General features: G+C 35.3%; 3 protein-coding genes across 3 annotated transcripts; 2 read left to right on the top strand and 1 right to left on the bottom strand.

The window, feature by feature from the left end:
* Positions 1-2,960: 2,960 nt before the first annotated feature.
* On the top strand, positions 2,961-8,410 carry LOC121413089. The gene is made up of 4 exons (XM_041605852.1): positions 2,961-3,161; positions 4,750-4,932; positions 6,507-6,689; positions 8,243-8,410. Exons 1-4 carry the CDS (start codon positions 2,961-2,963, stop codon positions 8,408-8,410), a joined length of 735 nt encoding a protein of 244 aa, XP_041461786.1.
* Positions 8,411-8,485: 75 nt separating this feature from the next.
* LOC121414378 lies at positions 8,486-11,025 on the top strand. Its single transcript, XM_041607534.1, has 2 exons — positions 8,486-8,838; positions 9,405-11,025. Exon 2 carries the CDS (start codon positions 9,730-9,732, stop codon positions 10,699-10,701), a length of 972 nt encoding a protein of 323 aa, XP_041463468.1. The 5' UTR covers positions 8,486-8,838; positions 9,405-9,729; the 3' UTR covers positions 10,702-11,025.
* Positions 11,026-13,715: 2,690 nt separating this feature from the next.
* LOC121414377 lies at positions 13,716-16,305 on the bottom strand. The gene is made up of 3 exons (XM_041607533.1): positions 15,489-16,305; positions 14,858-15,045; positions 13,716-14,555 (listed from the first exon to the last, which is right to left on the bottom strand). Exons 1-3 carry the CDS (start codon positions 15,968-15,970, stop codon positions 13,813-13,815), a joined length of 1,413 nt encoding a protein of 470 aa, XP_041463467.1. The 5' UTR covers positions 15,971-16,305; the 3' UTR covers positions 13,716-13,812.
* Between the last annotated feature and the right edge of the window lie 10,741 nt (positions 16,306-27,046).

Here is a 27,046-nt window from a genome sequence, read left to right as displayed (position 1 = left end):
AATTACTTAAGCTTGATTTATGCGTTAGCTATTGTCAAGCTTGTGGAAAGTGGAAAAGAAATTTTAACCGCCTTTTTTAAGAAAAGAAGCTTGGGAAAAAATGTTTGGGTGTCAGAGATAAACTTTTGAGTTATGTCCTCAGATCCGACTGACACAAAAAGGTAAAGGTTGGGCTTACTTAGGATTAAAATTGGGTGGCTAAAGCCGTTACAAAATGATTAAATGTTTATGTTTTATTTCAATTGGCTAACAATTCCAAATACAGAGCAGTTTGATTTCGCCTTATTTCCTTGACAGCATGCATTTCTGCGCGAACCGGTTTCTGCGAGTTTTAAAAAAATGGACAGTGCTTACTGAGGTGTAATATTCTGTCAAAATGTTTACTTTCATTTGATAGATAAAACCCAAACTCAAAAAAGTATGTGCAGATAAAAATCCCTAAGATGTATAGTTTTCAATTCCCAGGACTTTTTCAAAGTGTAAACGTTTCATATACGCACTGTAGAGGGCGTCAAATACCTGAAACTATCTCTAATTTATATCCAGGCTTACAAACTGTGTATGCAACAATTATTAGAAGAATCAATCAGTTTGATTTCGATGCAAGAGCTTAATGGATCAGAAATTTAAAAGAATTAAGCAAATATTCTGAACATTTTTACATTGTAAAAGAAACAATTTGCTGGAGTCATGATAGAAAAGCCTTAAACAAATTAAACCCAAAACTTTAACATGTTCAATGTTTATTCTACGACTTTAAAGGAAATCAAAATAATCAAACGCATTAAATTGACCAATGTTCGGTGTGATTTCCGAATATTTTAAATGGTAATTTTAGTTTCAAAAGTTCTGTATTCATATTAACTGTAAACGCACTACTTCGTACACAATCAACTGTTTAATATCCCCTTAGATATACAAAAAAATGTTTTTGGTATATCTGTATATTTTATTTCTTCCCATATCTTTAGGGTAAAAGAATCAAGTGGCACAAATAGAGTCAATCCAAAAGCGTGCTCTACGTATAATTTTAGGAATAAGATATGAATCATACCAACGGGCACTCGAAGTATGTAATCTCACTTCTATGAGAAACAGGAGCGAATCACTTTGCCTGAACTTCGCTAGATCACTGTATTGTAACTTCCATGACTGGTTGCCCCAAAGCCAGAGTTCTTTGAGACAATTAAGAAACAGTAAGAGGATACCTGAAATCAAATGTAGAACAGAACGCTATAAAAAGAGCGCCTTACCCTATTTGATAAGGCTCTTAAACCAGCAATGATATATTAAACATAATTTTTACCACTATTTTAAATCTATGATGACTTATCTAGTATTTATGTCCTTACATCTTGCAGGACTAAACATGTCTCTTTGAATTTTTAAATGAATTTTATAATTAACTTTCCATGATTAACAAATTTAGAATTTTACTTTTACATATCAGTACTCTGTATCCTCATTTTGCAATATATTATGTGATCTTTTATCTTCTTTATTTTCTGCTTCAAGTCTCTTTTTTATATTTCCTTGTCTTCTTCTTCCCCATCTTCTTTTCTCCTCCTTCTTCTCCCCTTTTCATCCTTCTTCCTTTTCTTTTCTTCCTCTTCTTCTTTTTTTCTTCTTCCCCCTCTTTGTTTTAATTATTGGTATGTTTTACATTACCCTTTTATTGTAAATAATATGTATGGTCAAATACGCAGTAATATGTTATTTATTTATTGCATTCAGTATGTGATAGATGTGTAATTTTCAATTATGTAAATAATTACAGTGTTTTAAGACATTTTTAATATTGCATATCCATGTGCAATTCAGTCTTTGTAACTGCGATGCATGATACAATAAATACCATACAATGCAAATACAATTCTTTGATGAGGAAAAACAAACAAATCTTTTAGATGTTGAAATCCAGAATGTATCCGTAGAAAATAAAAATCAGTAATAAACCTTCGCCCATGCAGCACATTTTTTCGATAAAACATGTTTCTTCCCTGGATCATTCCGTCCCTGAATACCATTTCTTTTTTAGGGTAGATATCTTCAGGTAATGGTTACTTAAATTGTTTGTCGAAACGAACCCAACATGTAGAAACCGTTGTTTCCTTTTCCTTTGTTGAAAAGTGTGAAGATATGGGCCAATTTAATATTATTTTAACAAAGTTACAAGGAAAATTCAAACAATGACGCACGTTTCCCTCTAGTAATGTGCATAATGCTTTAATACTACATTGAAATAATAAACTATAAACATGGAAGTGCCATTCGAATTGTTTCATCAAATCTATCTGGAGTCTGTCTCTTTTTTGGTTTAAAAGCAATTTGAATATGTTTGTACCCTCAAATGAAATCGGAATTCAAATGAATATGACACATAAATTGAATGCATTTACTAGTAATTGCATTCAATTTATAGCATTTCATGTTTGGATTGTAAAAATTATTCTGTTAGTGTAAATTGGACACATGTATTTTATTCCACCTTTGGCTGCGAGGCATGTTTTAATAAAGCGTTTCGAATGGAATTGAATCCACATTTTTTCAATTTTGAATTAATTGGATATCATGTTATGTCCAAGCAAAAGTTGGGAACTGAAGTCATCAGCACAATTATTGCATACTGCATTCATGGCAGCGTGCTTGGCCGTTTTCACAAAATAAAGCTTAACTATGAAATTCAATCATACTTTTTATTATTAATAACATATGAAAGGCAAATTAACAGCATTCGATTACATTAAAAAATATAGCATGAATGAAACAAGAATTTTCCTTTTATTTATAGTTGTTAGAGGCTTTAGAGCAAAGTACTGTCATTTTCATAACATTATGTGAACGATCAACAGTTATTTCCAATGATTCGATGATCCATGTTTGTTCTTTAATCGAATGTAGAATAGAGTTCAATGGTTTAGTCAGACCCTTGTTTGATGACGTATTTTCATTGCAACATTATGTCACTATTATTCCAGATTGAGCGTCTTGATATCGAGTACATTAATCTCAGTCAACGTCATTCCGCATCACATGATCTGGCTCAGTTCGTTTGTCAGATGCGTCATCTCAGGGAACTTCGTCTCGGTGGTGAGGAGTACGCTTCCTCATTTAATGACGAGTTATATTCAACGTTATCACCATTAGCATCGTCTGCAAAGGTATATTTTCAGTTCCTTATTTCCGTTCTCTTCATGTTTCATAGCATATTTTCTTCCAATTATTGCAGTATGAAGTGATGAGGATAATTACTTTCTTCAACTGAAATTTTTCTAATGTTATATACCAGAAGAATGAAATATCATGATAATTTGAACATTGTGTATAGGCATAAAGAGTTTGACCCCATTCTTATTATTCTCTATTTTACCAGCGTGTTTGTTCCATTAAAGACACCGAAAGAAAAAAAAATCGCATCGAAATATAAATAATTGCCCCCTCCCCAAAAAAAAAAGAGTGATTTTGTACGCGGCCGGAGTTATTAGTATAAGCCCTTTGAATCGTTTTAGGCAATGAAATAAGTTAAGTTAAAAAAGATAAAATATATCTTTAAATCATTTTTTTGTTCCTCATCATTAAGGTCTCCTCTTCTTCGCATATCTATTTCAAAGTTTTGTGCAAATCATTTAACACTAACTTTTCAAAAGTAAGTGATGCTCACTCAAGCCGAAGTATTTTTCGACAGTTATATCGTCATTTGCTTAATTGTATCTATACCAATGTTAAGATGTGGAAAAATCTTCAGGATATTACAAATGTGTAATTATACAGGATTTTTTTCCAAGTGTAAACTTTTTTGATGCGCACTGTATATTTGCAACTTATTTTGTAACAAGAAGAAAGACATATACAGCATCCACGTGCTTTTGTTTATTTTTGTTTTTAATCTTTGCTACAACTTTCTTCATCTCTCTGGCCCAATCTTCTTTCTGAAATTTCTATCTAATATTTCTATCCCCTTTTGATGACCCTTTCCCTTTACTCACCTTTTCTCTGTTTTCCTCCCATTGCCGTCTTTATCATTTCCCATGTCTTCTTTCTAATACTTTTCATTTATCTACAATGTACCTATTTATAGTGGTTATAATTAATTGTGCGTAGTTAACATTATAATGTTTAATACAATGTATGATTTTTTTCAACAATTTATTTCCTTGTGTTATGATAAAAATGCTAGTAATTGCATTCAATTTATATCATTTCATGTTTGTACTGTACGTATTATTCTGTTATTGTAAATTGGACACATGTTTTTTATTCAGTCTTTGGATCCGAGGCAAGTTTAATAAACCATTTTTTAATTGAATTGAATCCACATGTTTCAATTTTGAATTGATTGGATATCATGTTATGTCAAAGGAAAGCTGGGAACTGAAGTCATCAGCACAACTATTGCATACTGCATTCATGGCAGCGTGCTTGGCCGTTTTCACAAAATAAAGCTTAATTATGAAATTCAACCATATTTCTTTTTGTTGATACATTATAAAGGGCAAATTAACAGCCTTCGATTACAATAAAATATAGCATGAATAAAACAATAATTTTCCTTTCATTTTGAGTTGGTAGAGGCTTAAGAGCATATTACTGTCATTTTGATAACAGTATGTGAACGACCAAGAGTTATTTCCAATGATTCGATGATCCATGTTTGTTCTTTAATCGAATGTAGAATAGAGTTCAATGGTTTAGTCAGACCCTTGTTTGATGACGTGTTTTTATTGCAACATTATGTCACTATTATTCCAGATTGAGCGTCTTGATATCAAGTACATTGATCTCAGTCAACGTCAGTCCGCATCACGTGATCTGGCTCAGTTCATTTGTAAGATGCCTCGTCTCAGGGAACTTCGTCTCGGTGATAAAGACGTCGGTCCCTCGCTTCATGACGAGTTCTATTCAACGTTATCATCCTTAGCATCGTCTGCAAAGGTATATTTTCAGTTTCTTATTTTCGTTCTCTTCATGTTTCATAGCATTTTCTTCCAATTAGTGCAGTATGAAGTGATAAGGACATTCACATTCTCAAACTGAAATTTGTGTAATGTTTTATACCAGAAGAATGATATATCATTATAATCTGAACATTGTGTATAGGCATAAAGCGTTTGACCCACTTTGTATTATTTCATTATTCTCTATTTTCCCAGCGTGTTTGTCCAATGGAACACACCGATAAAAAAAAAATCGCATCGAAATAAAAAAAATTGCCACAAATCCAAAACCCGAGTGATTTTGAACGCGACCCAATTGATTAGTATAAGCCCTTCGAATCGTTTTAGGCAATGAAACACGTTCAGTTAAAAAAGGTAAAAGATATATTCAAATCAATTTTTTGGTTCTTCATTATAAAGGTCTACTCTTATTTGCATAATTATTTCAAAGTTTTGTGCAAATCATTTAACACTAACTTAAGTGATGCTCACTCAAGCCGAAATATTTTTCGACAGTTATATCGTCATTTTCTTAAATGTATCTTTACCAATGTTAAGATGTGGAAGAATCTTCAGGATATTACAAATGTGTAATTTTACAGGATTTTTTTTTCCAAGTGTAAACTTTTTTTGATACGCACTGTATATTTGCAACTGATTTTGTTACAAGAAAGACATATACATGTACAGCATCCACGTGATTTTGTTCATGTTTGTTTTTAATCTTTGGCACAACTTTTTTCATCTTTCTGGCCCAATCTTCTCTCTGCATTTTCTATCTATATCCCCTATTGATGACCCTTACCCTTTACTCACCTTTTATCTGTCTGTCTCCCTTTGCCTTCTTTATCATTTCCCATCTCTTCTTTTCTAATACTTTCCATTTATATACAACGTGCCTCTTTGTAGTGGTTAAAATTAAATGTGCGTACTTAACATTATAATGTTTAATACAATGTATCATTTTTTTTCAACAATTTATTTTCTTGTGTTAAGATAAGAATACTAGAAATTGTATGCAATTTATATTATTTCATGTTTGTACTGTAAGTATTATTCTGTCATTGTAAATTGGACACATGTTTTTTATTCAGCCTTTGGCTGCGAGGCAAGTTTAATAAACCATTTTGCATTTAATTGAATTGAATCCACATGTTTCAATTTTGAATTGATTGGATATCATGTTATGTCAAAGGAAAGCTGGGAACTGACGTCATCAGCACAACTATTGCATACTGCATTCATGGCAGCGCGCTCGGCCGTTTTACTTATGAAATTCAACCATATTTCTTTGTATTAATAAGATATAAATGGTAAATTAACAGCCTTCGATTACATAAGCAAATATAGCATGAATAAAGTAATAATTTTCCTTTCATGTATAGTTGCTAGAGGCTTTAGAGCAAATTACTGTGATTTTCATAACATTATGTGAACGACCAAGAGTTATTTCCAATGATTCGATGATCCATGTTTGTTCTTTAATCGAATGTAGAATAGAGTTCAATGGTTTAGTCAGACCCTTGTTTGATGACGTATTTTTATTGCAACATTATGTCACTATTATTCCAGATTGAGCGTCTTGATATCAAGTACATTGATCTCAGTCAACGTCAGTCCGCATCACGTGATCTGGCTCAGTTCATTTGTAAGATGCCTCATCTCAGGGAACTTCGTCTCGGTGATGAAGACGTAGGTCCCACATTTAATGACGAGTTCTATTCAACGTTATCATTCTTAGCATCGTCTGCAAGGGTATATTTTCAGTTTCTTATTTTCGTTCTCTTCATGTTTCATAGCATGTTCTTCCAATTAGTGCAGTAGGAAGTGAGAAAGACATTCACTTTCTCAAACTGAAATTTGTCTGTTATATACCAGAGGATTGATATATTATTATAGTTTGAACATTTTGTATAGGCATAAAGCGTTTTCCCAGCGTGTTTGTCCCATAGAAGACACCGATACAAAAAAAATCGCATCGAAATAACAAAAATTGCAACAAATCCCGAACCCGAGTGATTTTGCACGCGACCCAATTGATTAGTATAAGCCCTTCGAATCGTTTTAGGCAATGAAACAAGTTAAGTAAAAAAAGGGTAAAAGATATCTTCAAATCATTTTTTTGATTCTTCATTATTAAGGTCTACTCTTATTCGAATATCTATTTCAATGTTTTGTGCAAATCATTTGACACTAACTTTTCAAAAGAAAGTGATGCTCACTCAAGCCAAAATATTTTTCGACAGTTATATCGTCATTTGCTTAATTGTATCTTTACCAATGTTAAGATGTGGAAAAATCTTCAGGATATTACAAATGTGTAATTTTACAGGATTTTTTTTCCAAGTGTAAACTTTTTTGATACGCACTGTTTATTTGCAACTTATTCTGTTACAAGAAAGACATATGCAGCATCCACGTGCTTTTGTTTGTTTTTGTTTTTAATCTTTGCTACAACTGTCTTCATCTCTCTGGCCCAATAATCTCTCTGTATTTTCTGTCTATATCCCCTTTTGGTGACCCTTTCCCTTTACTCACCTTTTCTCTGTTTTCCTCCCATTGCCGTCTTTATCATTTCCAATGTCTTCTTTTCTAATACTTTTCATTTATTTACAATGTACCTATTTATTAGTCGTTATTATTAATTGTGCGTAGTCAACATTATAATGTTTAATACAATGTATGATTTTTTTTCAACAATTTATTTCCTTGTGTTTAATATGATAAAAATTCTTGTAATTACTTTCAATTTATATCATTTCATGTTTGTACTGTACGTATTTTTCTGTTAGTGTAAATTGGTTACATGTATATTTTAATCAGCCTTTTGCTGCGAGGCATGTTTAATAAACCATTTTTTAATTGAATTGAATCCACATGTTTCAATTTTGAATCGATTGGATATCATGTTATGTCAAAGGAAAGCTGGGAACTGAAGTCATCAGCACAACTATTGCATACTGCATTCATGGCAGCGTGCTTGGCCGTTTTCACAAAATAAAGCTTAATTATGAAATTCAACCATATTTCTTTTTATTGATACATTATAAAGGGCAAATTAACAGCCTTCGATTACAATAAAATATAGCATGAATAAAACAATAATTTTCCTTTCATTTTGAGTTGGTAGAGGCTTTAGAGCATATTACTGTCATTTTGATAACAGTATGTGAACGACCAAGAGTTATTTCCAATGATTCGATGATCCATGTTTGTTCTTTAATCGAATGTAGAATAGAGTTCAATGGTTTAGTCAGACCCTTGTTTGATGACTTTTTTATTGCAACATTATGTCACTATTATTCCAGATTGAGCGTCTTGATATCAAGTACATTGATCTCAGTCAACGTCAGTCCGCATCACGTGATCTGGCTCAGTTCATTTGTAAGATGCCTCGTCTCAGGGAACTTCGTCTCGGTGATAAGACGTCGGTCCCTCGCTTCATGACAAGTTCTATTCAACGTTATCATCCTTAGCATCATCTGCAAAGGCATGTTTTCAGTTTCTTATTTTCGTTCTCTTCATGTTTCATAGCATTTTCTTCCAATAAGCCAGTTCGTAAATACGATTTGAGCATGCGCGAGTCTCCGTAGTACCACTTCCGGGGCATGTCAATATTACCAAGATTTCGAGCTGCAGTGGCGAAGCCGTGGTACCCGCACGATGTTTTCTGGTATTGACGTGAACTTTTGTCTTTTATTTACGTCTTTCAAAAAAGAACCGCGCAGAAAAGGGACACCAAACGATCAATGATTTGCACTGAATTCCATAATTTTGACTGTTTTCCTCAGATTTAAATTCTGATACTTTTATTTACTTTTACGGCTATTTATAGCCCTTCTCTCTCGAAGCAGTGCACTGGAATACAGCACATATTTCTATTTGTGGGACAACGGTCATTAGAGTAAGTGCGGTGAACGAAAATCTCGTCCTGTCCTATTATTTCAATGTCTAAATAAGTAAATTGTCTATTTTCATTTGTATAGTGTATAGACAACTAGATTACAAGATTTTTTGTAATGTATTTTATATTGACAGTGAAATTCGAATTAGGCATTATAGACCTCTATTAATTATTGATGTGGAATCTAGATCTAGGGCCTACTTATTTTTCTATATTTTTGCAATAATAAACGTTAGACAGTTTCCAGGACCAGGTTAAATAATATATCAGTAAAGTTTTCTTGAATAAAAAAATAGATGCATACATGTACGTACTCTTTATGAAACCTATAATCATAGTGAAAATTGAAGTAATTCCTTTATTTATTTACATGTACTAAATTTTGATTTTCGTAGTTTCCAGGTTAATAATTCAGCAAAGTTAAGTTAATGTCAGAATGAATAAAAAAATGGATGCATACATACTCTTTATGAAACCTATTTTGTGAAAATATGTGTGAATGCTGGTACAATATCAAGATGAGATTGAAAAAATTCCTAATTTTCAATTTTTGTATATTTCTGTAGGCTCTCTGGTGTCGTCAAATTTATTGCCATGGGATTGATCTGCTGCATGGTTGGCTGCTCCAGCAGCTCTTACCAGTTGAATAAGTGGTACTCCCAACTCTGTGAAATACACGGACTTAAATTTGGGAGCTGCATATGAAAGCCTCCATTTCAACTATTTACATTTCCTTTGGAAAGCAAAGATCCTGATGCTCGGAGAAGATGGATTAGAATCGTGAATAGGCAGACAGAAAAGGCTCGTCATTGGAAACCAAAACCGTGCCATAGGGTATGCTCCTTTCATTTTAATGATAACGAGCCAACATCTGCATGGCCTGATCCAACAATGAAACTTGGTTATGAGCTAGACAAATCTAAACGAGCAAAATCTCCAAGAGCGGCACCAAAAGAGAGACCTTCTTACTCTGAAGTGGTGAAGCAACAAAGACAGAAACGCAAGCGGAAACATGTAGCTCCCCACACTGACTCGATGCCAGAAATCGAAGTAACGGATCCTGTACATGATACAGTTTCTCAAGTTGAGTGTGAAGACCACTTAGGTATTCCAGAAGCGGTACCATATTTGAAACCACTCCTGCAAGATCATGACTATATCAATACTACATGGGATAGCACTCCTCCTGCAAAGAAATCGAGACCAGAATCTACATGTACATCAAGAAATGGCATTGCTCTTCATGACCATGACTATGCTGAACCGTCAACATCATCATCTGAGAATTGTAGTGAGTGCAGCAAACAAGAAGACCAGCTAATGGAAACAAATGAGAAGTTGAAGAAACTTGAGCAAAAAATAAAGAACCTGAAAAGGTTGCCAAAGCGGAGTGTATCGTATGATATACCTAATGTAGTTCTCGAGTCTGATAAAACAGTGAAGGACTATACTGGAATAGAGAGTAGAGATAAATTTGTAGCACTTCATACATATGTAGAACCAAGAGTGAAAAAGCTACGTTACTGGACAGGAACAAAGAAGGAAAGTTCACCCAGATCATCACCGAGAGCAAAATGTACTGGAACACCTCAGAAGCCAGGTCCCGCAAGGTCACTTAACACTAGACAAGAGTTTATCTTGGAGTTAATGAAACTAAGGCTAGCACTAACTGTCTCTTTCTTGGCAGGCTTATTTCACATCACAAGCAGTACATTATCTCAGATCTCTAATACATGGATAAAGTTCTTAGCAGCTGATCTAAAGCCATTAATTCATTGGCCTGACAAGCTATCAATCCAAATGACAATGCCTAAGTCCCTGCAAAAAATACCAGCATTTAAGATGTACCTTAGATTGCACTGAAGTCTTTATTGGTCTGCCAAGGAATTTAGCTAACCAAGCTCTTACTTGGTCTGACTATAAGAAACATAATACAGTAATTTCTCGTAGGAATTGCTCCCAAAGGTATGATATCATTCCTTTCACATGCTTTGGGTGGTAGAGCTTCTGATGTGCTCATTACTCGAAAATCAGGGATCTTGGAATTAATTGATCCTGGTGATGTTGTTCTTGTAGATAGGGTTTTTTTTTAATCAATGAAGATCTACTACTTAGAGGTGCAAAACTAGAAATGCCCCCACCTAGCAAAGGTAAAGAACAACAAACCCCTGGTGATGTTGCAAAAACGAAGAAAATTGCAAATGCTAGGCTACATGTTGAAAGGGCAATAGGGAGAATTAAATGGGTTGGCATCTTAAAGGAGACTTTGCCTATTTCTCTTGTTCCCCTTATTGATGATATTGTAGTTGTATGTGCAGCTCTTGTCAATTTGCGCAGCCCCTTGGTTAAGTAAAATACATGTATGTGAGGTTGGTGTCCATAATACAGTCGACCTTATTGGTTGAGGTCAATGGCATTTCTAAATCAACTCCTCCTTTTTTTGTTTAAAACTTTCATGAAAGTCACTTTTTCTTTTATTTATGATTTTCTTTGACCCAATCAAATCACTTTTGGGCAAGGTTGACTGTATAGACTACCGTAAATTGATTAAGTTTTCTTGCATGTAATTATATGTTTTTAAATGCTTTTATATATTATTCAAGTACCGGTATGTCAATAATCATTGTATATTTTCTATTGAGTTTTCCTACGATTTATGGTAAATACATTTTCTTGTACATGTAAAAATATTTTCCTTTTAAACAAACCTTCATTATAGAAGTTAAAATTTTATTGTAGAGTCCATTTCTGTTAACAAGACCAGGCTTATTTACAAATCCTCATAACTGAAGAGATGCATATGTGCAAAAATTTGTAAAATCAATTAAATTGCCTGGTGACGATGTTATATATAACAGAAGTGAACTTTACCCACTGGACATCACCACTTCTCAAGTTCACACTCGCTAGTTCTCAGTCTCTCTCTCTTTCTCTCGCTTACTCTCGCTCACACGTAAATTCATGCAACTGAAAATAGGACAGATAGAACATCATTTAGAAAAGTGATCAGCTTGATTTGTTGAATGTATACAGGGTATTTTAATTCCAGTTTGTTTCCTTTTTATTTATGAGTCTCAAATACATTTCGATTTCCAAACAAAATGAAGTGTTGATACAAAACAATGATATGCCATTTTACCAGGTATCTTTCATGTATGTAATTACTGTATTTACAGTGTATATAAAACATAAAGTGTTCTTATTTAAAATACATGTATAATGTGGAAGAATGCATATAAAATCAATTGCAAAGTGACCATCTGTACACAACTTTAGAATCACTGCAAGTAACGGCTTGTACTACATGTATGTCTATGCAGTGAATTGTTAAGAGTAATCTATCATAATTTACACTGAATAAAGTAGAATAAAAAAAAAGTCTCAACATAATCATTTCATGTGGCCTTCTTGATATGTACAGTGTATCCTAGAAAAAAGAAACCCATATTTCTGTCAAATGTATTTTAGTTTCAAATTCAATACTGACAGGATTAGTAAAATATTTTATATTTTGAGTCATTCTTTTTCAACAGTATACCCATCATGCATGGCAAATTATGGCCAAGTCTGTGCTGGTTATTTCAACACTGAAATTTCAAACCCTTCATGCTCATTGATGCTTTGACTCAGTTAATGAAAAAAAAAAAATGAACTTGACGATGAGGGGAAAATAAAAGATGCCCATGATGAATCAGACACATAGGATTTGTTTTTGTGGGACGCACTGTACTCTACATACACGTACCATTTTTGTGAATGTTATCTTTGAAAAATAAGAGCTCTTACACACAGAGAAAAAAAATAATTGTAAGTACATAGTATCTCTTCATAGCGCAATGAACCAAAAAATATTAAGGATGCTAAACATGGTGTTTTGGGCAAAATTTCTGAGAAGTCATTTTAAAGATAAAAATCTAATTGTAAATATTACATATTCAGAAAATAATTTTTCTTTTCTTTCCCTTTTTTCCCCTTGTTCTTTGAATTTTGGAGATTTCAATGCCCCAGATTCTATATGCATGCCAGTACCATGTACATGTAGTTGAAAATAATAATAAAAAAACAATGAACCAAATTAACCATTTTTACATTCACTACCAAGTGCCCATAACCAGAATATTACATTGTTACAGCAAAATATTGTGAATGTGTGAAATTGGAGGTGAATATACATAAGTTCTTTTTTAATCAATGTAATATTAAAGGTATGTACATTGTCTTGCACATTTAGAATCACCCAAAAGTATAAAAAATTAGATTCAAATGAGTACCCGTTTAAGATTTTGAGGAAATATACCTGGTTGCTTTAAATGGATGACTGATATCCAAAATTACACAAGATAATTGGAAAAAACATGTTCCCTGCTAACAGTTCGACCCACTCACATCTCTCGGGTTTGAATATAAAATGTTCATCCAAGGTGTATTGTTGCGACATTAGACAACGATGAATCAATATACTGGTTGTAACATGGCCTCTGATAGAGCTTTGTTAGTGCTAACAACGTTTCTATGCGGCTGATACTAATCCACAAAAACATCACAGTAAAAGCTGATGTTCACTGCAATCATAGAATTTAAAAGTAAAGACAAACTGTATTGGAAAAGATGTTCATTTTTATTTTTTAATGCATACAGGTAAATTTGAAAATATCTGTTCATGATCGACTGAAGACAGGAAAAAGTTACATAATGAAGTGTTGCAATAAGTCTTTAAGAATTAGGCGAGTTCATTGCCACTAGTTCCTTTGCAATTTATGTTTTGAACACCACTTCCGCATTTTGCACCGGTTCTTGCCATCGTTCTTCATCAAAGCTAATTCTGGATGTCATGTTCCCATGGCGAGTGTAAATGAAAAAGTCACACCAAGACCGCTTGATGATCCCCATCTGAAACTGAACTTGCGAATAGTAAGGATGCTTCTTCTGAAGACTAGGAGGCCCATCTGAAGTGTCTCTCATGTAACTAATATTCTAAACGGATGGAACGTTATGCGCAATGCTGAATGGACATTTGATTTCAACAAGTCCTTTCCCGCAGCATTCACATGATACATGTCCATCAGGGCTGGCAGCAAGAAATACCTTGTCTTGGTCCACGAAGAGGCCCCCTTCTTCCACAATAAGTCCAGCATGGTGCGACCGCTTTTGCCTGGCATATTTCTCTCTGGCCTGTGGCTCTAGCTCCCTACCATACTTAAGTGATGGTAGGTCAAACTTTTCAGAAGAATCTTGACCAGTGATCTTCTTGATGAGACTGACCGTCTTGGGTTCGATATTTGAAGACAACTTGCGCCCTCTAGTCATTACAGAATGAGAAAGTGACCCAGTCACACGTCCGATTCGCTGTTCATGCCAGTTTTGATTTTCCGACTGTCCTCTTGTTGCTATTTCTATTGAAGAAACAATGTTCGCGGAGTAGATTGGCAAACAGTCTAGAAATTCATCAGCGGATGTTGCTTGAGCTGCAAGGGATGGAAGGGATCGTGGTAAAAACGACTCTACTTCTACTTCAGTAGACATTTCTGGTGCACTAGTGGTAGATGCAGTCTCCTTCCCAGCCATAACCGTCTGGAATGCGCAAGCGTCTCTGAAGGTGGGATACAGTGCTGCGGTGATGGATTCCAGCGAGGAATGAGACTCATTGGAGCGTGCACTCAGTGGCATGAAGAGTCTTCTCACTTTTGGGTTGATGCCCTCTGCTGCATCAGATGAGGCTGAAATTAAGAAAACAAAAATGAGGGGAAAATTAGCTCAACTTAAAATATATCACCTTGCCTTTACATTATTTCAAATTTTCAAGCTATATAAGGGGGGGGGGGTGAATACGACAAATATTTAACTATTAAAGTTTATTGAATAATAAATCCAACTACTTTAAACATACTATAATAATGAAATCTTTATGCAATACACTGCTTTACAAAAATAACTTTTGAGAGGAAGTCTATTCTAGGTATGGTGGTAAATATTGAAAACAGCACCATGTGAAAAACATGTAATTCCGACATGTATTTACCTTGTCTTGAGAACTTGGGCTTCCTCCAAGTCATCTCTGACAGACGCTCTGGTTCCACCGACTGTTTACCTGCAAATGCTGACCAGGTACATTCCCGAGATGTACAAGATGGATTGGTAAGTCCGTTCCGCCATGCAAAATCTACCTTAAATAGAAGTGCAGCGACATGATTACAGGTTGTGCTGTACCTGTACAAAGAAAAAAATACTTAGCTATAAAGTAAACCATATAAATATAATTTTAAAACAAATTATTCATATTCATGAGCCATGACTGAGTTAGGGATTACATGTGTAGTCTACCTGTCAGCTTTTTTAATCAGAGTATGGACTTTGCCCAAAGCAGCCCAATGTTCTTTTATTTTTCACGAACTACAAAGTAAATTAACACCTGTAAAGACAACCGTAATACTCATTCAGAAATAGAACTTCATGTATGGTCCTTGATTACAAATTCCAACAGAAAGGATTTTTTTTTTGGGGGGGGCAGAGGTCTGGAATATGATTTTAGTTTTAAATATATTACATCAATATTATCTAGGGGGTGAGTGGGCTATATTTCTAAGATCTGATATTTTTTTACTATCAAATGAGAAAAATTCAAAATATTTGTTTAAAAAAAATTATCATACCCTGCAAAACATTCACAAAATGCACTTAGGACTTCTCCCGTCTTCTTGTTGGCGGCAACCCACACGTTCCACGGCACATCCCTGACTCTCTGGGAAGGTTTACATTTCGTTTTCAAGAAACAGTAAATCGTCTTATCATCAATAGGATGGTACTGGATTTCCTCCATCCATCCCGATGCAAAATAACTGTATGCCTTCTGGTCTTTATAATCTGACATCAGCCTTCTGCGAAGAGGAATGTCATCGATTGACTCCAAATACTTTCCTATATCAAACGCCATAGTTGGCGACCACATGGTAATGGAACTGGCTTCCGAAACCCAATTGTTCAAAGTTTTTGGATCTGGCAGCGATCCTGTCGGAGTCTTTAAAATGTCTACCAAAATGCTTTGCTTTCTCCGTGTCCTTGGCCTCTTCAGACTTGGGCGGTGCGACAAGCTCAGGGCACCTCTTCGCGGCGAAGACCAACGCAACCAGTTCATCTTTTCTTCCACTTACTTTCAAGTTCCTTTACCGAAGAAAGTCTTTTAAAGCAGTCACGTTCCATAGTTTAATGTCGTCAATCGATATATCTTCACCATCCATGATAGAACACACACAAAAATAACTTATAAAGACTTATAAAACCGTCGATTTATAGAGCAAAACAAATGGAGAACAGAGTCGAAGATCGTACGTATGTAGAATAACATGAAGTACTACGTATGGGGCCCGTACGGCGCGATCGCGTGAAAATTAGCTACATCCGGAAAGCCGAGTTTTGGTCACTTTGACCCGGTGACCCGTGACATCACAATAGCCATGCCTCCGTCGGTATTTACGAACTGGCTTATTAGTGCAGTATGATGGGATAAGGACATTCACATTCTCAAACTGAAATTTGTCTCATGTTATATACCAGACGAATGATATATCACTATACTTTGAACATTGTGCATATAGGCATTAAGCATTTCACCAAATTTGTATTATTTCATTATTCTCTATTTTCCCAGCGTGTTTGTCCCATAGAAGACACCGATAGAAAAAAAAATCGCATCGAAATCCCAAAAATTGCCACAAACCCGAGTGATTTCGCACGCGACCCGATTGATTATTATAAGCCCTTTGCATCGTTTTAGGCAATGAAACAAGTCAAGTTGAAAAAGGAAAAAGATATCTTCAAATATTTTTTTTGGTTCTTCATTATAAAGGTCTACTCTTATTCGCATAACTATTTCAAGTCTTGTGCTAATCATTCAACACTAACTTAAGTGATGCTCACTCAAGCCGAAATATTTTTTCGACAGATATATCGTCATTTGCTTAAATGTATCTTTTCAATGTTAAGATGTGGAAGAATCTTCGGGATATTACAAATGTTTAATTTTACAGGATTTTTTTTCCAAGTGTAAACTTTTTTGATACGCACTGTATATTTGCAATTTATTTTGTTACAAGAAAGACATACACAGCATCCACGTGCTTTTGTTTGTTTTTGTTTTAATTTTTGCTACAACTTTCTTCATCTTTCTGGCCCAATCTTCTCTCTTTATTTTCTATATCCCCTTATGATGACCCTTCCCTTTACTCACCTTTTCTCTGTCTTAATCCCATTGCCGTCTTTATCATTTCCGATCTCTTTTTTTCTAATACTTTTCGTTTGTTTAGAATGTACCTATTTATAGTGGTTATAATTAATTGTGCGTAGTTAACATTATAATGTTTAATACAAATGATTTTTTTCAACAGTTTATTTCCTTGTGTTATGATAAAAATGCTTGTAATTGCATTCAATTTATATCATTTCATGTTTGGATTGTAAGTATTATTCTATTTTTTTTCAGCCTTTGGCTGCGAGGCATGTTTAATAAACCACTTTTGAATTGAATTGAATTGAATCCACATTTTGTTTCAATTTTGTCAAAGTAAAGCTGGGAACTGAAGTCATCAGCACAACTATTGCATACTGCATTCATGGCAGCGTGCTTGGCCGTTTTCACAAAATAAAGCTTAATTATGAAATTCAACCATATTTCTTTTTATTGATACATTATAAAGGGCAAATTAACAGCCTTCGATTACAATAAAATATAGCATGAATAAAACAATAATTTTCCTTTCATTTTGAGTTGGTAGAGGCTTAAGAGCATATTACTGTCATTTTGATAACATTATGTGAACGATCAAGAGTTATTTCCAATGATTCGATGATCCATGTTTGTTCTTTAATCGAATGTAGAATAGAGTTTAATGGTTTAGTCAGACCCTTGTTTGATGACGTGTTTTTATTGCAACATTATGTCACTATTATTCCAGATTGAGCGTCTTAATATCAAGTACATTGATCTCAGTCAACGTCAGTCTGCATCACGTGATCTGGCTCAGTTCATTTGTAAGATGCCTCATCTCAGGGAACTTAATATTTGTTCTTATCATAACTGTCTGAAATTTCATGACGAGTTCTACTCAACGTTATCATCCTTAGCATCGTCTGCAAAGGTATATTTTCAGTTTCTTATTTTCGTTCTTTTCATGTTTCATAGCATTTTCTTCGAATTAGTGCAGTATGAAGTGATAAGGACATTTACATTCTAAAAAAGAAATTTGTCTGATGTTTTATACCAGAGGAATGATATACTTTCTATAGTTTCATTTTTGTGTATAGGCATAAAGCGTTTGACCCAATTTGTAATATTTTTTTTATTCTGTTGAACATTCTTTTCTATTACCATGATTTCATTTTAACAGTTTGAAATTATATTTTAATCCGGTAGTTATTCCAGGAAATCGAGATAAGCAGACTTTGCTTCAAAGTTGATTTCCTTTTCTTTTTGTCTCACCTGCATAGTAGAGTGAGACTTTAGGCGCCGCTTTTCCGACGGCGACCGCGGCGGCGTCAACACCAAATCTTAACCTGAGGTTAAATTTTTGAAATGACAGCATAACTTAGAAAGTATATGGACCTAGTTCATTAAACTGGCTGTAAAGTTAATCAAATATTACTGAACATCCTGCATGAGTTTCACGCCACATGACTAAGGTCAAAGGTCATTTAGGGTCAATGAACTTTGGCCGAACTGGGGCTATCTGTTGAAATACCATAACTTTGAATGTTTATGGATCTGATTCATGAAACTTGGACATATTAGTAATCAAGTATCACTAAACATCCTGTGCGGGTTTCAGGTCACATGATCAAGGTCAAAGGTCATTTAAGGTCAATGAACTTTGGCCACGTTGGGGGTATTTGTTGAATTGCCATCATATCTCTATAAGTTGTTACGATACTGCAACAAATAACAATCAGAAATTGAGCTTCAATCAAGTTTCAACTTGATTTCCTTTTTTTTATTACAGGAAATATAACACTCAAAACCTAAAAAAACATAAATAAATATCTTACGCCTCTTGAGGTGACAGATGTGCAATAATATCCGATTAATAATGTTGAAATGTCCGTGAAGACGATGTTGATGATGATTAAGTCTATTTCAGCAATCCATGGGTTGAAGAGTGTTCATTAAACAGGTTGATGTGGTTGATGATCTCGATGAGAACTAAAAATTCCTCTCTCAAAATAACTGCAAACAGTTAATTGATGGCGGGCAAATAATTCCACAGAAGATAAATATTCCAGGTGGAAATAAAGTCTGGAGTGAAACGCTTAGCTCTGATCTGGTGAAGTGATCTCATATGATGTGATGATGTCCTTGAAGAATCTGCCAGCTTTATATACTAATAACTATTCTAGATCCGTCTAGTATTCCCTATTCTAGAGGCTTCTAGTATTCACTATTCTAGAGGCTTCTAATATTGTCTTTTAAAAATATTCTCCTTTCAGGAGCAGTCAAATTCCAGAAGAATCTTGAATGACCTCATTGAAATTTACATGTGTCAAAAAAATAGCTAAGTCTATTCATTTCCACTACCAATACATTTCTATTGTAAAGTAATCTCTATTTAGAGATAACAATTATCCTTCGCCTTTAAATAGGCAGAGGCCTGCTTAACAAAAGCTTATGTTGTGGAATGTTCTTGATCATTCTAGGCTATGGATATCCTTAAAGAGGAAATAACTAAATAAATGTATATAATTGCTCTTACAATTCTTATATATAACACCTCCCCCACCGAGATAAGAAAGCTTTGCCGTAGTAAAAGTTTCTTTAAGATTACTTTTCTAAATAACTTTTCTAAGTCATTATGATAAAAACATTTACAGTTATCGTGTACAAAGGTATAGTACTTAACGAACATGTTTAAATAAAATAAACATCAAACACATTTTCTTCAAATGACAGACTTGGTCAAAAGCATGAATAATTTCATTTTTATACTCTTGAAAGAGCATCAGAAATTACATTATTCTTTCCGTTTATTTGTACAATTTTCAAAGGGAATGGTTGGAGCATTAGGCTCCATCTGTCCAGTCTTTGATTCAATATCCAAAAACACAAGAGGATTGTGGTCTGTATAGACTGTTATCTCTCCATTGGTTAGATACATCTCTAACTGCTGAAGGGATAGTACGAGACTCAGGGCCTCTTTTTCAATAGTTGAGTACTTCTTCTGAAATCGATTGAGTTTCTTGGAGAAGTAGCACACTGGTTTTTCGATGCCTTTTTCATCTTCTTAGAGCAATACTGCTCCTACTCCTACATCACAAGCATCAATAGCTACTTTGAATGGCTTTGTGAAGTTTGGAGCTGCCACAACAGGCTCATTCACCAAAATGGCCTTTAATTTCTCAAATGATCTCTGACATTCGTCAGACCAACCATACTTCACCTTTGCCTTCAGCGGCTTTGTCAGAGGGCTAACCACTGTACTGTAATTTGGAACAAATTTCCTGTACAAGCCACTCATACCTAACAATCTGAGCAATTCTTTCTTAGTTGTGGGATTTGGGAAGTCTAAGATAGCTTGTATCTTGGCTTCTTTTGGTAGCACTTGCCCTTGACCAACCACATGACCAAGATATGTGACATTTGCCTTAGGAAATTCACTCTTCATCAGATTCACTACTAGATTGGCTTTATCCAGCCTGTCAAACAGTGCTCTCAAATGATCCAGATGATCATTCCAAGTATCACTGTACACTAGAATGTCGTCTATGTATACGACACAATTGTCAAGTCCGGCAATTACTTGATTTGTTAACCTTTGGAAGGTTGCAGGTGCATTTTTCATTCCAAAAGGCATGACTTTGCATTGAAATAAGCCTTCAGGTGTGACAAAAGCTGAAATCTCTTTGGTTCGGTCAGTCAGTGGCACTTGCCTGTATCCTTTTAGCAAGTCTATATTTGTGATATAGGCAGAATTTCCGACTCTATCAATACAATCTTCTAACCTAGGAATTGGATACGAGTCAGTCTTAGTTACTGCATTTACCTTCCGGTAATCAATGCAAAATCTCTGAGAGCCGTCTGGCTTTGGAACCATTACAATAGGAGAACTCCAACTACTCTGACTCGGTTCAATTATGTCATTGTCTAACATAAACTGTATTTCCTTATTCACCATTTCCAACTTGCTCGGATTGAGCCTATAAGGATTCTGTTTGATAGGTCTTAAATCACCTACGTCTACACATGTACAGTTAAAGGTGTTCGACCTGGTTTGTCTTTACACACATTTTCATATTCTTTTAACAGGCCAGATATATCATTTCTCTGATTTTCAGGAGGTGTTTTAATGCCTCATTCATCTTTCCTAACATCTCTGAGTTAGACAACTTTACACCACATGGTTCGTTCTTAGATACATCTGTATAAGACATTTCATTGTCTGTCTTTCCATAGAATTCTTCTTCATGGACATGTACATCTACATGATTTTCTTCTTTGACCTGTGTTATACCTATTGGCTAACTAGCCTCTCGCTCAAAGCATTCTTTCAACATGTTTACATGACAAACTCTTTGAGACTTTCTTCGATCCGGGGTACTGATCACATAGTTGACATCATTCATTTCTTTTTGACTATGTAGGGACCACTAAACCTAGCTTTCAAGGACTCACCTTGCAAAGGCAACAACATTAACACTCTGTCTCCAGGCTTGAAACTTCGCTCTTTTGCATTTTTGTCAGCGTGAGCTTTCATTTTTCCTGCGACACTTTCAAGTGTTCCTTAGCAACATCACAAGCTTTTGAGAGCCTTTCTCTAAACTTTGACACATAGTCTAGAAGGTTTACATCATCATCCTGAGCCATAAACCTCTCTTTGATAAGCTTTAGAGGACCCCTAACCTCATGACCATAGACCAATTCAAATGGACTAAAACATGTGGACACATTCGGGGAATCCCTAGCTGCAAACAGTAGGAAAGAGAACCCTTTATCCCAGTCATCGGGATAGTCTTCACAATAAGACCTAATCATGGTCTTCAGGGTCTGATGATACCGCTCTAATGCTCCTTGGGACTGTGGGTGATAAGCAGAGGACTTGATCTGCTTTATTCCCAACTCCTTCATAACTTGCTGAAATATTCCTGACATGAAATTTGACCCTTGGTCAGACTGAATTTCCTTAGGCAGACCATACCGAATGAAAAACTGCACTAAAGCCTGTACCACTGTCTAGGCAGTGATACTCCTCAAGGGTATCGCCCTCTGGAAAACGTGTAGACAAGTCCATTATCGTCAGGAGAAATCTGTGACCCGACCTCGTTCTGGGTAAGGGTCCGACACAATCAACAAGAACCCTAGTAAAAGGTTCATCAAATGCAGGAATGGTATCAATGGAGCAGGCTTGATAGAAGGCTGTGCCTTACCAATAATCTGACATGTATGACATGTCTTACAGAAATGCACATCTTTGTGCATCTTAGGCCAATAGAAATGCCTCATAATTCTATCTTCTGTCTTCCGAATACCGACATGACCTGCCATAGGTAACTCATGAGCCATTTTCAGAATCCCTGTGCGGTAACAGGGAGGAACTACAACCTGGTGAATTATACACCAATCTTCATCAGCTGGTCTCCGGGAAGGTTTCCATTTCCTCATCAAAATGTCATCTTTGACATAAAAGCACTCAGGAACCTTATCAGCCTCAGCCTCAGAACATGCTTTCTGTGACAAGCTTTTTAATTCTGGGTCTGCCTGTTGTGCCTGTACAAGGGAGGATTTACTAAACAAACTATCATTGTTAGCAACAGAGCCTTCAACACTATCTCTATTTAAATCCTTGAAAAGGCTTTCAGCTAACCAGACACCAGCGCTCTCCTCTACATCAGCAGATTCCGCATCATCCTTTTCAGCTCTACGAGTCTGAGACCTAGTAACAACACAATCCGGGAAAATCCCTGGAAAATCTTCCTGCAACAATTCAGTTTCAGCTACCTCAACGGGTTTCTCCGAAACCACTGGAGATGCAACAACTTTATCTCCAGCCAAGTCGTTACCTAACAAGAAATCAACACCTTCCATGTGTTATTCTGGAACGACACCAACAGTCACAGGACCACTAACTAGGGCACACTTGAAGTCGACCTTATGCAAAGGAACCGACATGAAATTTGGGCCAATACCTTGAATTAAGACTTTTGCATTCTCTGAACTCTCCGGAGGAAGAGCCAAATCCCCTGGCACCATCAGGGACTGTGCAGCCCCTGTATCCCTAAGGATCACCACTGACCTACCAGCAGCACCAGCCGAACAAGGGGATACTTCACCATCATACAAAAAACTTCTAAAGGTTTCATCAACCTGCTTGACTTTATCAGCAAATACCAGAGAAACACTCTCAACATCTTGATTGGGCTCTGATGGGAAAAACTCCATCGAGGGAACACTTGTTTGCTTGACAAAACCCATGTCTTTCTTAACCTTGGTTGGCATTCCAACCAATTTCCAACATGATTCTTTCAAATGTCCCGATTTATGACAATGAGTACAAATTTTGGAACTACGACTCTCAGACCTTTTGGTTGATTCTGTGCCCCCACTAGCCTGATTCTTGTTAGTGTCTTTGTCCTTGCTTGCATATTTTCCCTCACTAGGTTTATTGTGGGATTCAAATGACCCTTTTCTTTTCTTTTTCCAATAATTCTTGAAAGGAGGCCTATCTCCATTACCTTTATGTGTGACCTCAAATTCATCAGCTACTATGGCTGCTTTACTGACTTCAGTAATTCTGTGGTCATCTAAGTGAGATTTAATGCCAAAAGGAAGACTCTTTTTGAATTCTTCTAGGAGGACAACTTCCCTAAGGTGAACAAAATCTTTGTCAACTTTCAGTGATCTATACCACTTATTGAACATCATCTCTTGTTCTCTTGCAAATTCAACATTAGTCTGGCCTTATTGTCTTTGCATGTTCCTAAATTTATGTCTGTACGCTTCTGGTACCAACTCATATGCATTGGGAATTGTTTCTTTCACTGTAGCATAGTCACATGATTGCATTTCAGAGAGCGAAGAATAGACTTTTGCAGCCTTTCCAACAAAAACACTTTGGAGGAGAAGAGTCCAGTATTCCTCGGGCCAATTCAGTCTCTTGGCCACTTTTTCAAATGACACAAAATATATATCAACTCCCTCTTCATCAAATTTTGGCACGAGGCGAATGTTTTTCGCCACATCAAAGCCTTGGGGAGATTTATCTTTAGTAGAGTTAGTATTTGCATGGGCTAACTCCATTTCTTTCAACTTTAACTGGTACTCTAATCTCATTTTCTCCTTTTCAATGTTTTCTCTCATTTTCATTTCCTCCTTTTCAAGGTTTTCTTTCATTTTCATTTCCATTTCAAATTTTGCAAGTTGAATCTGAGCATCATCTGAAACAATAACAGAAGTTTCAGACTCCTCTGTAAGCTTCATGTGACTAGCTAACAAGTCAATTATCTCTGCCTTCTTTAAACCTGGGGCTAGAGATACACCCAAATTATCACAAACTGTTATCAAATCATCTTTCTTCAGTGACTTCAAATGATCATATGACAATTCTGTCATTGCAAGAAATTCTTCAACATCAAATGTAGCCATGGTGAATACACACAAATAAAAGCACGTAATAACACAGTACAGTATATTCTAGGACTTTCCAAAGTTTCCAAAAATGTTTTCGATTCAAATTGGCTTTTGTTTCTAGCTGACTTTCGTCTCAAATTGGCTTTCGTTTCCTGGAATACTGGTTTTAGTTTCAAACTGGCTTGTTGTGCAAATTGTCTTTCGATTCCCGGAAAAGCCCCCAAGATTATTTGTTACGATACTGCAACAAATAACAATCAGAAATTGAGATTTAAAGTTTAAACTTGATTTCCTTTTTTTATTACAGGAATTATAACACTCAAAAACTAAGAAAACATAAATAAAAATATTACGCCTCTTCAGGTGACAGATGTGCAATATATCCGATTAATAATCCAAATGATAAAATCCAGATAAAAGTCTACAGTGATGGTGACGATGAAACTGATGTTGAAGCACGATGAATAACAAGAGTCACTGTAACGAGTTGAAATATCCGTGAAGACGATGTTGATGATGATTAACAGTCTATTTCAGCAATCCATGGGTTGAAAAGTGTAAATGGGTTGATGAGGTTGATGATCTCGATGAGAACTGAGAATTCCTCTCTCAAAATAACTGCAAACAGTTAATTGATGGCGGGCAAATAATTCCACAGAAGATAAATATTCCAGGTGGAAATAAAGTCTGGAGTGAAACTCTTAGCTCTGATCTGATCTGGTGAAGTGATCTCATATGATGTGATGATGTCCTTGAAGAATCTGCCAGCTTTATAAACTAATTACAACTATTCTAGATCCTTCTAATATTCACTATGCTAGAGGCTTCTAGTATTGTCTTTTAAAAACTTTCTCCTTTCAGGAGCAGTCAAATTCCAGAAGACTCTTGAATGACCTCACTGAAATTAACATGTGTCAACAAAATAGCTAAGCCTATTCATTTCCACTACCAATACAATTCTATTGTAAAGTAATCTCTATTCAGAAATAACAATAATCCTTGGCCTTTAAATAGGCAGAGGCCTGCTTAACAAAAGCTTATGTTTTTTAATGTTCTTGATCATTCCAGGCTGTGCAGGGTGACCAGATTTCACAAAATGAAATACGGGACAATTGACAAACAAGGATCAACAAAGAATCCAACGCACAGTGTTAGACTTGTGAAAAAATATAAAGAATTGAAAGGGAGGGTGAACGAAAGAATGAAGGAGAGAAAGAAAGGAGAGAGGATGAATTGAGAAGAAAAGAAAATGAGGAAAAAAACAGAAAGTTAGAATAAATGAAGGATGAAAGAAAAAATAAGAGATAAAAAAAGGTTTCCATATCATTCTTTGAAATTATATAGAAAGAAAGAAAGATAAAAGAAGGGAAGATGAATACATGTGTGAAAGACAAAATAAAGGAGAGAATTAAAGGGGAAAAAGTAAGATAAAGGAGGAGGAATAAAAGAATGAAGTAAAGAAATATGTTTCCTTCATTCTTTGAAAGAAAGAAGAATAACAGGAATGGAAGGAAGGAAGGAAAAGAAAGAATAAGGGAAAAGTACGACAATACACCAGACGGTGGACTGTACTGTTTCCAGAAGAAGAAGAAGAAAAGAATTAGAAGGGAAAATAAAAATAAAGAAAAGAAGAAAGAGGGGGAGGGAAGAATGAAGGGAGGAGAGAACGAAAAAAAGAGAAAATAGTGGTAGGAGAGAAAGAACGAAAAGAAACAGGAAAGGAAGAGAGGAGGAAGCCAAGGACATTTTAAGGAAAGAAAGAGTGAAGGACATAAAAAAGGAAATTTGATAAAGAAGGAAAGTCAGATGAGAAGGAAGGAAAGAAAAATGAACAGAGAGAGAAAAAAATGTTCAGGAAAGAAAGATAGGAAATAAAGAGATGGAACAAAAAAGGGCAAGCAGGAAGGATAGGGTAGAAAAGAAACAAAGAGGAAAAAAGTTCAAACTTCTAGCAAACAAAAAAAATCCAATCATTTAACAAAAATCATAATGTTATTTGGTGTGTTTTTTAGATGTGTTTAAAAAAATTAAAAGTAAGATGTTTTAGAAATGAATAAAATTTCAAAGTGAAACATATTGTCGAATTAAAAAAATAGATGAAACATCACGGCATCGTCCACTCCAAAGCTCAAAACGAAAGCTGAAACAATAACTTGTTCCTCCGATTACATCTCCAAATCATTTATCTGAGAATCCATTATAATTTTAAGAATTTCCCGCAGATTTTGTGATTATTTTGGTAGAAAAACTGTTTATCATGTGAGATTGTTTGCACCATTGAGAATTTGCTCCGATCCTACATGCCTGTAGCTAGTCTAGTAGCCTGCCATACACGGGTAGGAGGCCAGTTCGTTTACAATGTACTGTATTGGGTTAGCAAAAAAATCACCGCAGAACTTGAAAAAACTTTACAGTTATCGATTTAATTGTTGTCTCTGCTTCGTCATCTGTTGGTTATTTCATGAAAATTCGTCACTTTTAAATGTATTGACTACGTTTGTTCAATATTCTGAAATACGGGACAAATAGGCGTCCCGGAAGGGTTTGTCGGGACGCCGGGACAAAGGAGCAAAATACGGGACAATCCCGGGAAATACGGGACGT

Source organism: Lytechinus variegatus, chromosome 4, assembly GCF_018143015.1.
Source record: "Lytechinus variegatus isolate NC3 chromosome 4, Lvar_3.0, whole genome shotgun sequence".
NCBI lineage: Eukaryota > Metazoa > Echinodermata > Echinoidea > Temnopleuroida > Toxopneustidae > Lytechinus > Lytechinus variegatus.
Note: the sequence above shows the minus strand (reverse complement) of the source record. Positions and strands in the feature narration are given on the sequence as shown.

Bases quoted from the DNA above. Each gene is read 5' to 3' on its own strand.
- LOC121413089 (XM_041605852.1), top strand. From the start codon at position 2,961: ATGTCACTATTATTCCAGATTGAGCGTCTTGATATCGAGTACATTAAT. The intron at 4,933-6,506 runs GTATATTTTCAG...CTATTATTCCAG, and splicing joins CCTTAGCATCGTCTGCAAAG to ATTGAGCGTCTTGATATCAA. The intron at 6,690-8,242 runs GTATATTTTCAG...CTATTATTCCAG, and splicing joins TCTTAGCATCGTCTGCAAGG to ATTGAGCGTCTTGATATCAA.
- LOC121414378 (XM_041607534.1), top strand. From the start codon at position 9,730: ATGAAACTTGGTTATGAGCTAGACAAATCTAAACGAGCAAAATCTCCA.
- LOC121414377 (XM_041607533.1), bottom strand. From the start codon at position 15,970: ATGAACTGGTTGCGTTGGTCTTCGCCGCGAAGAGGTGCCCTGAGCTTG. The intron at 15,046-15,488 runs GTATGATAATTT...TTCTTTGTACAG, and splicing joins TTTTGTGAATGTTTTGCAGG to GTACAGCACAACCTGTAATC. The intron at 14,556-14,857 runs GTAAATACATGT...TCTTAATTTCAG, and splicing joins GCCCAAGTTCTCAAGACAAG to CCTCATCTGATGCAGCAGAG.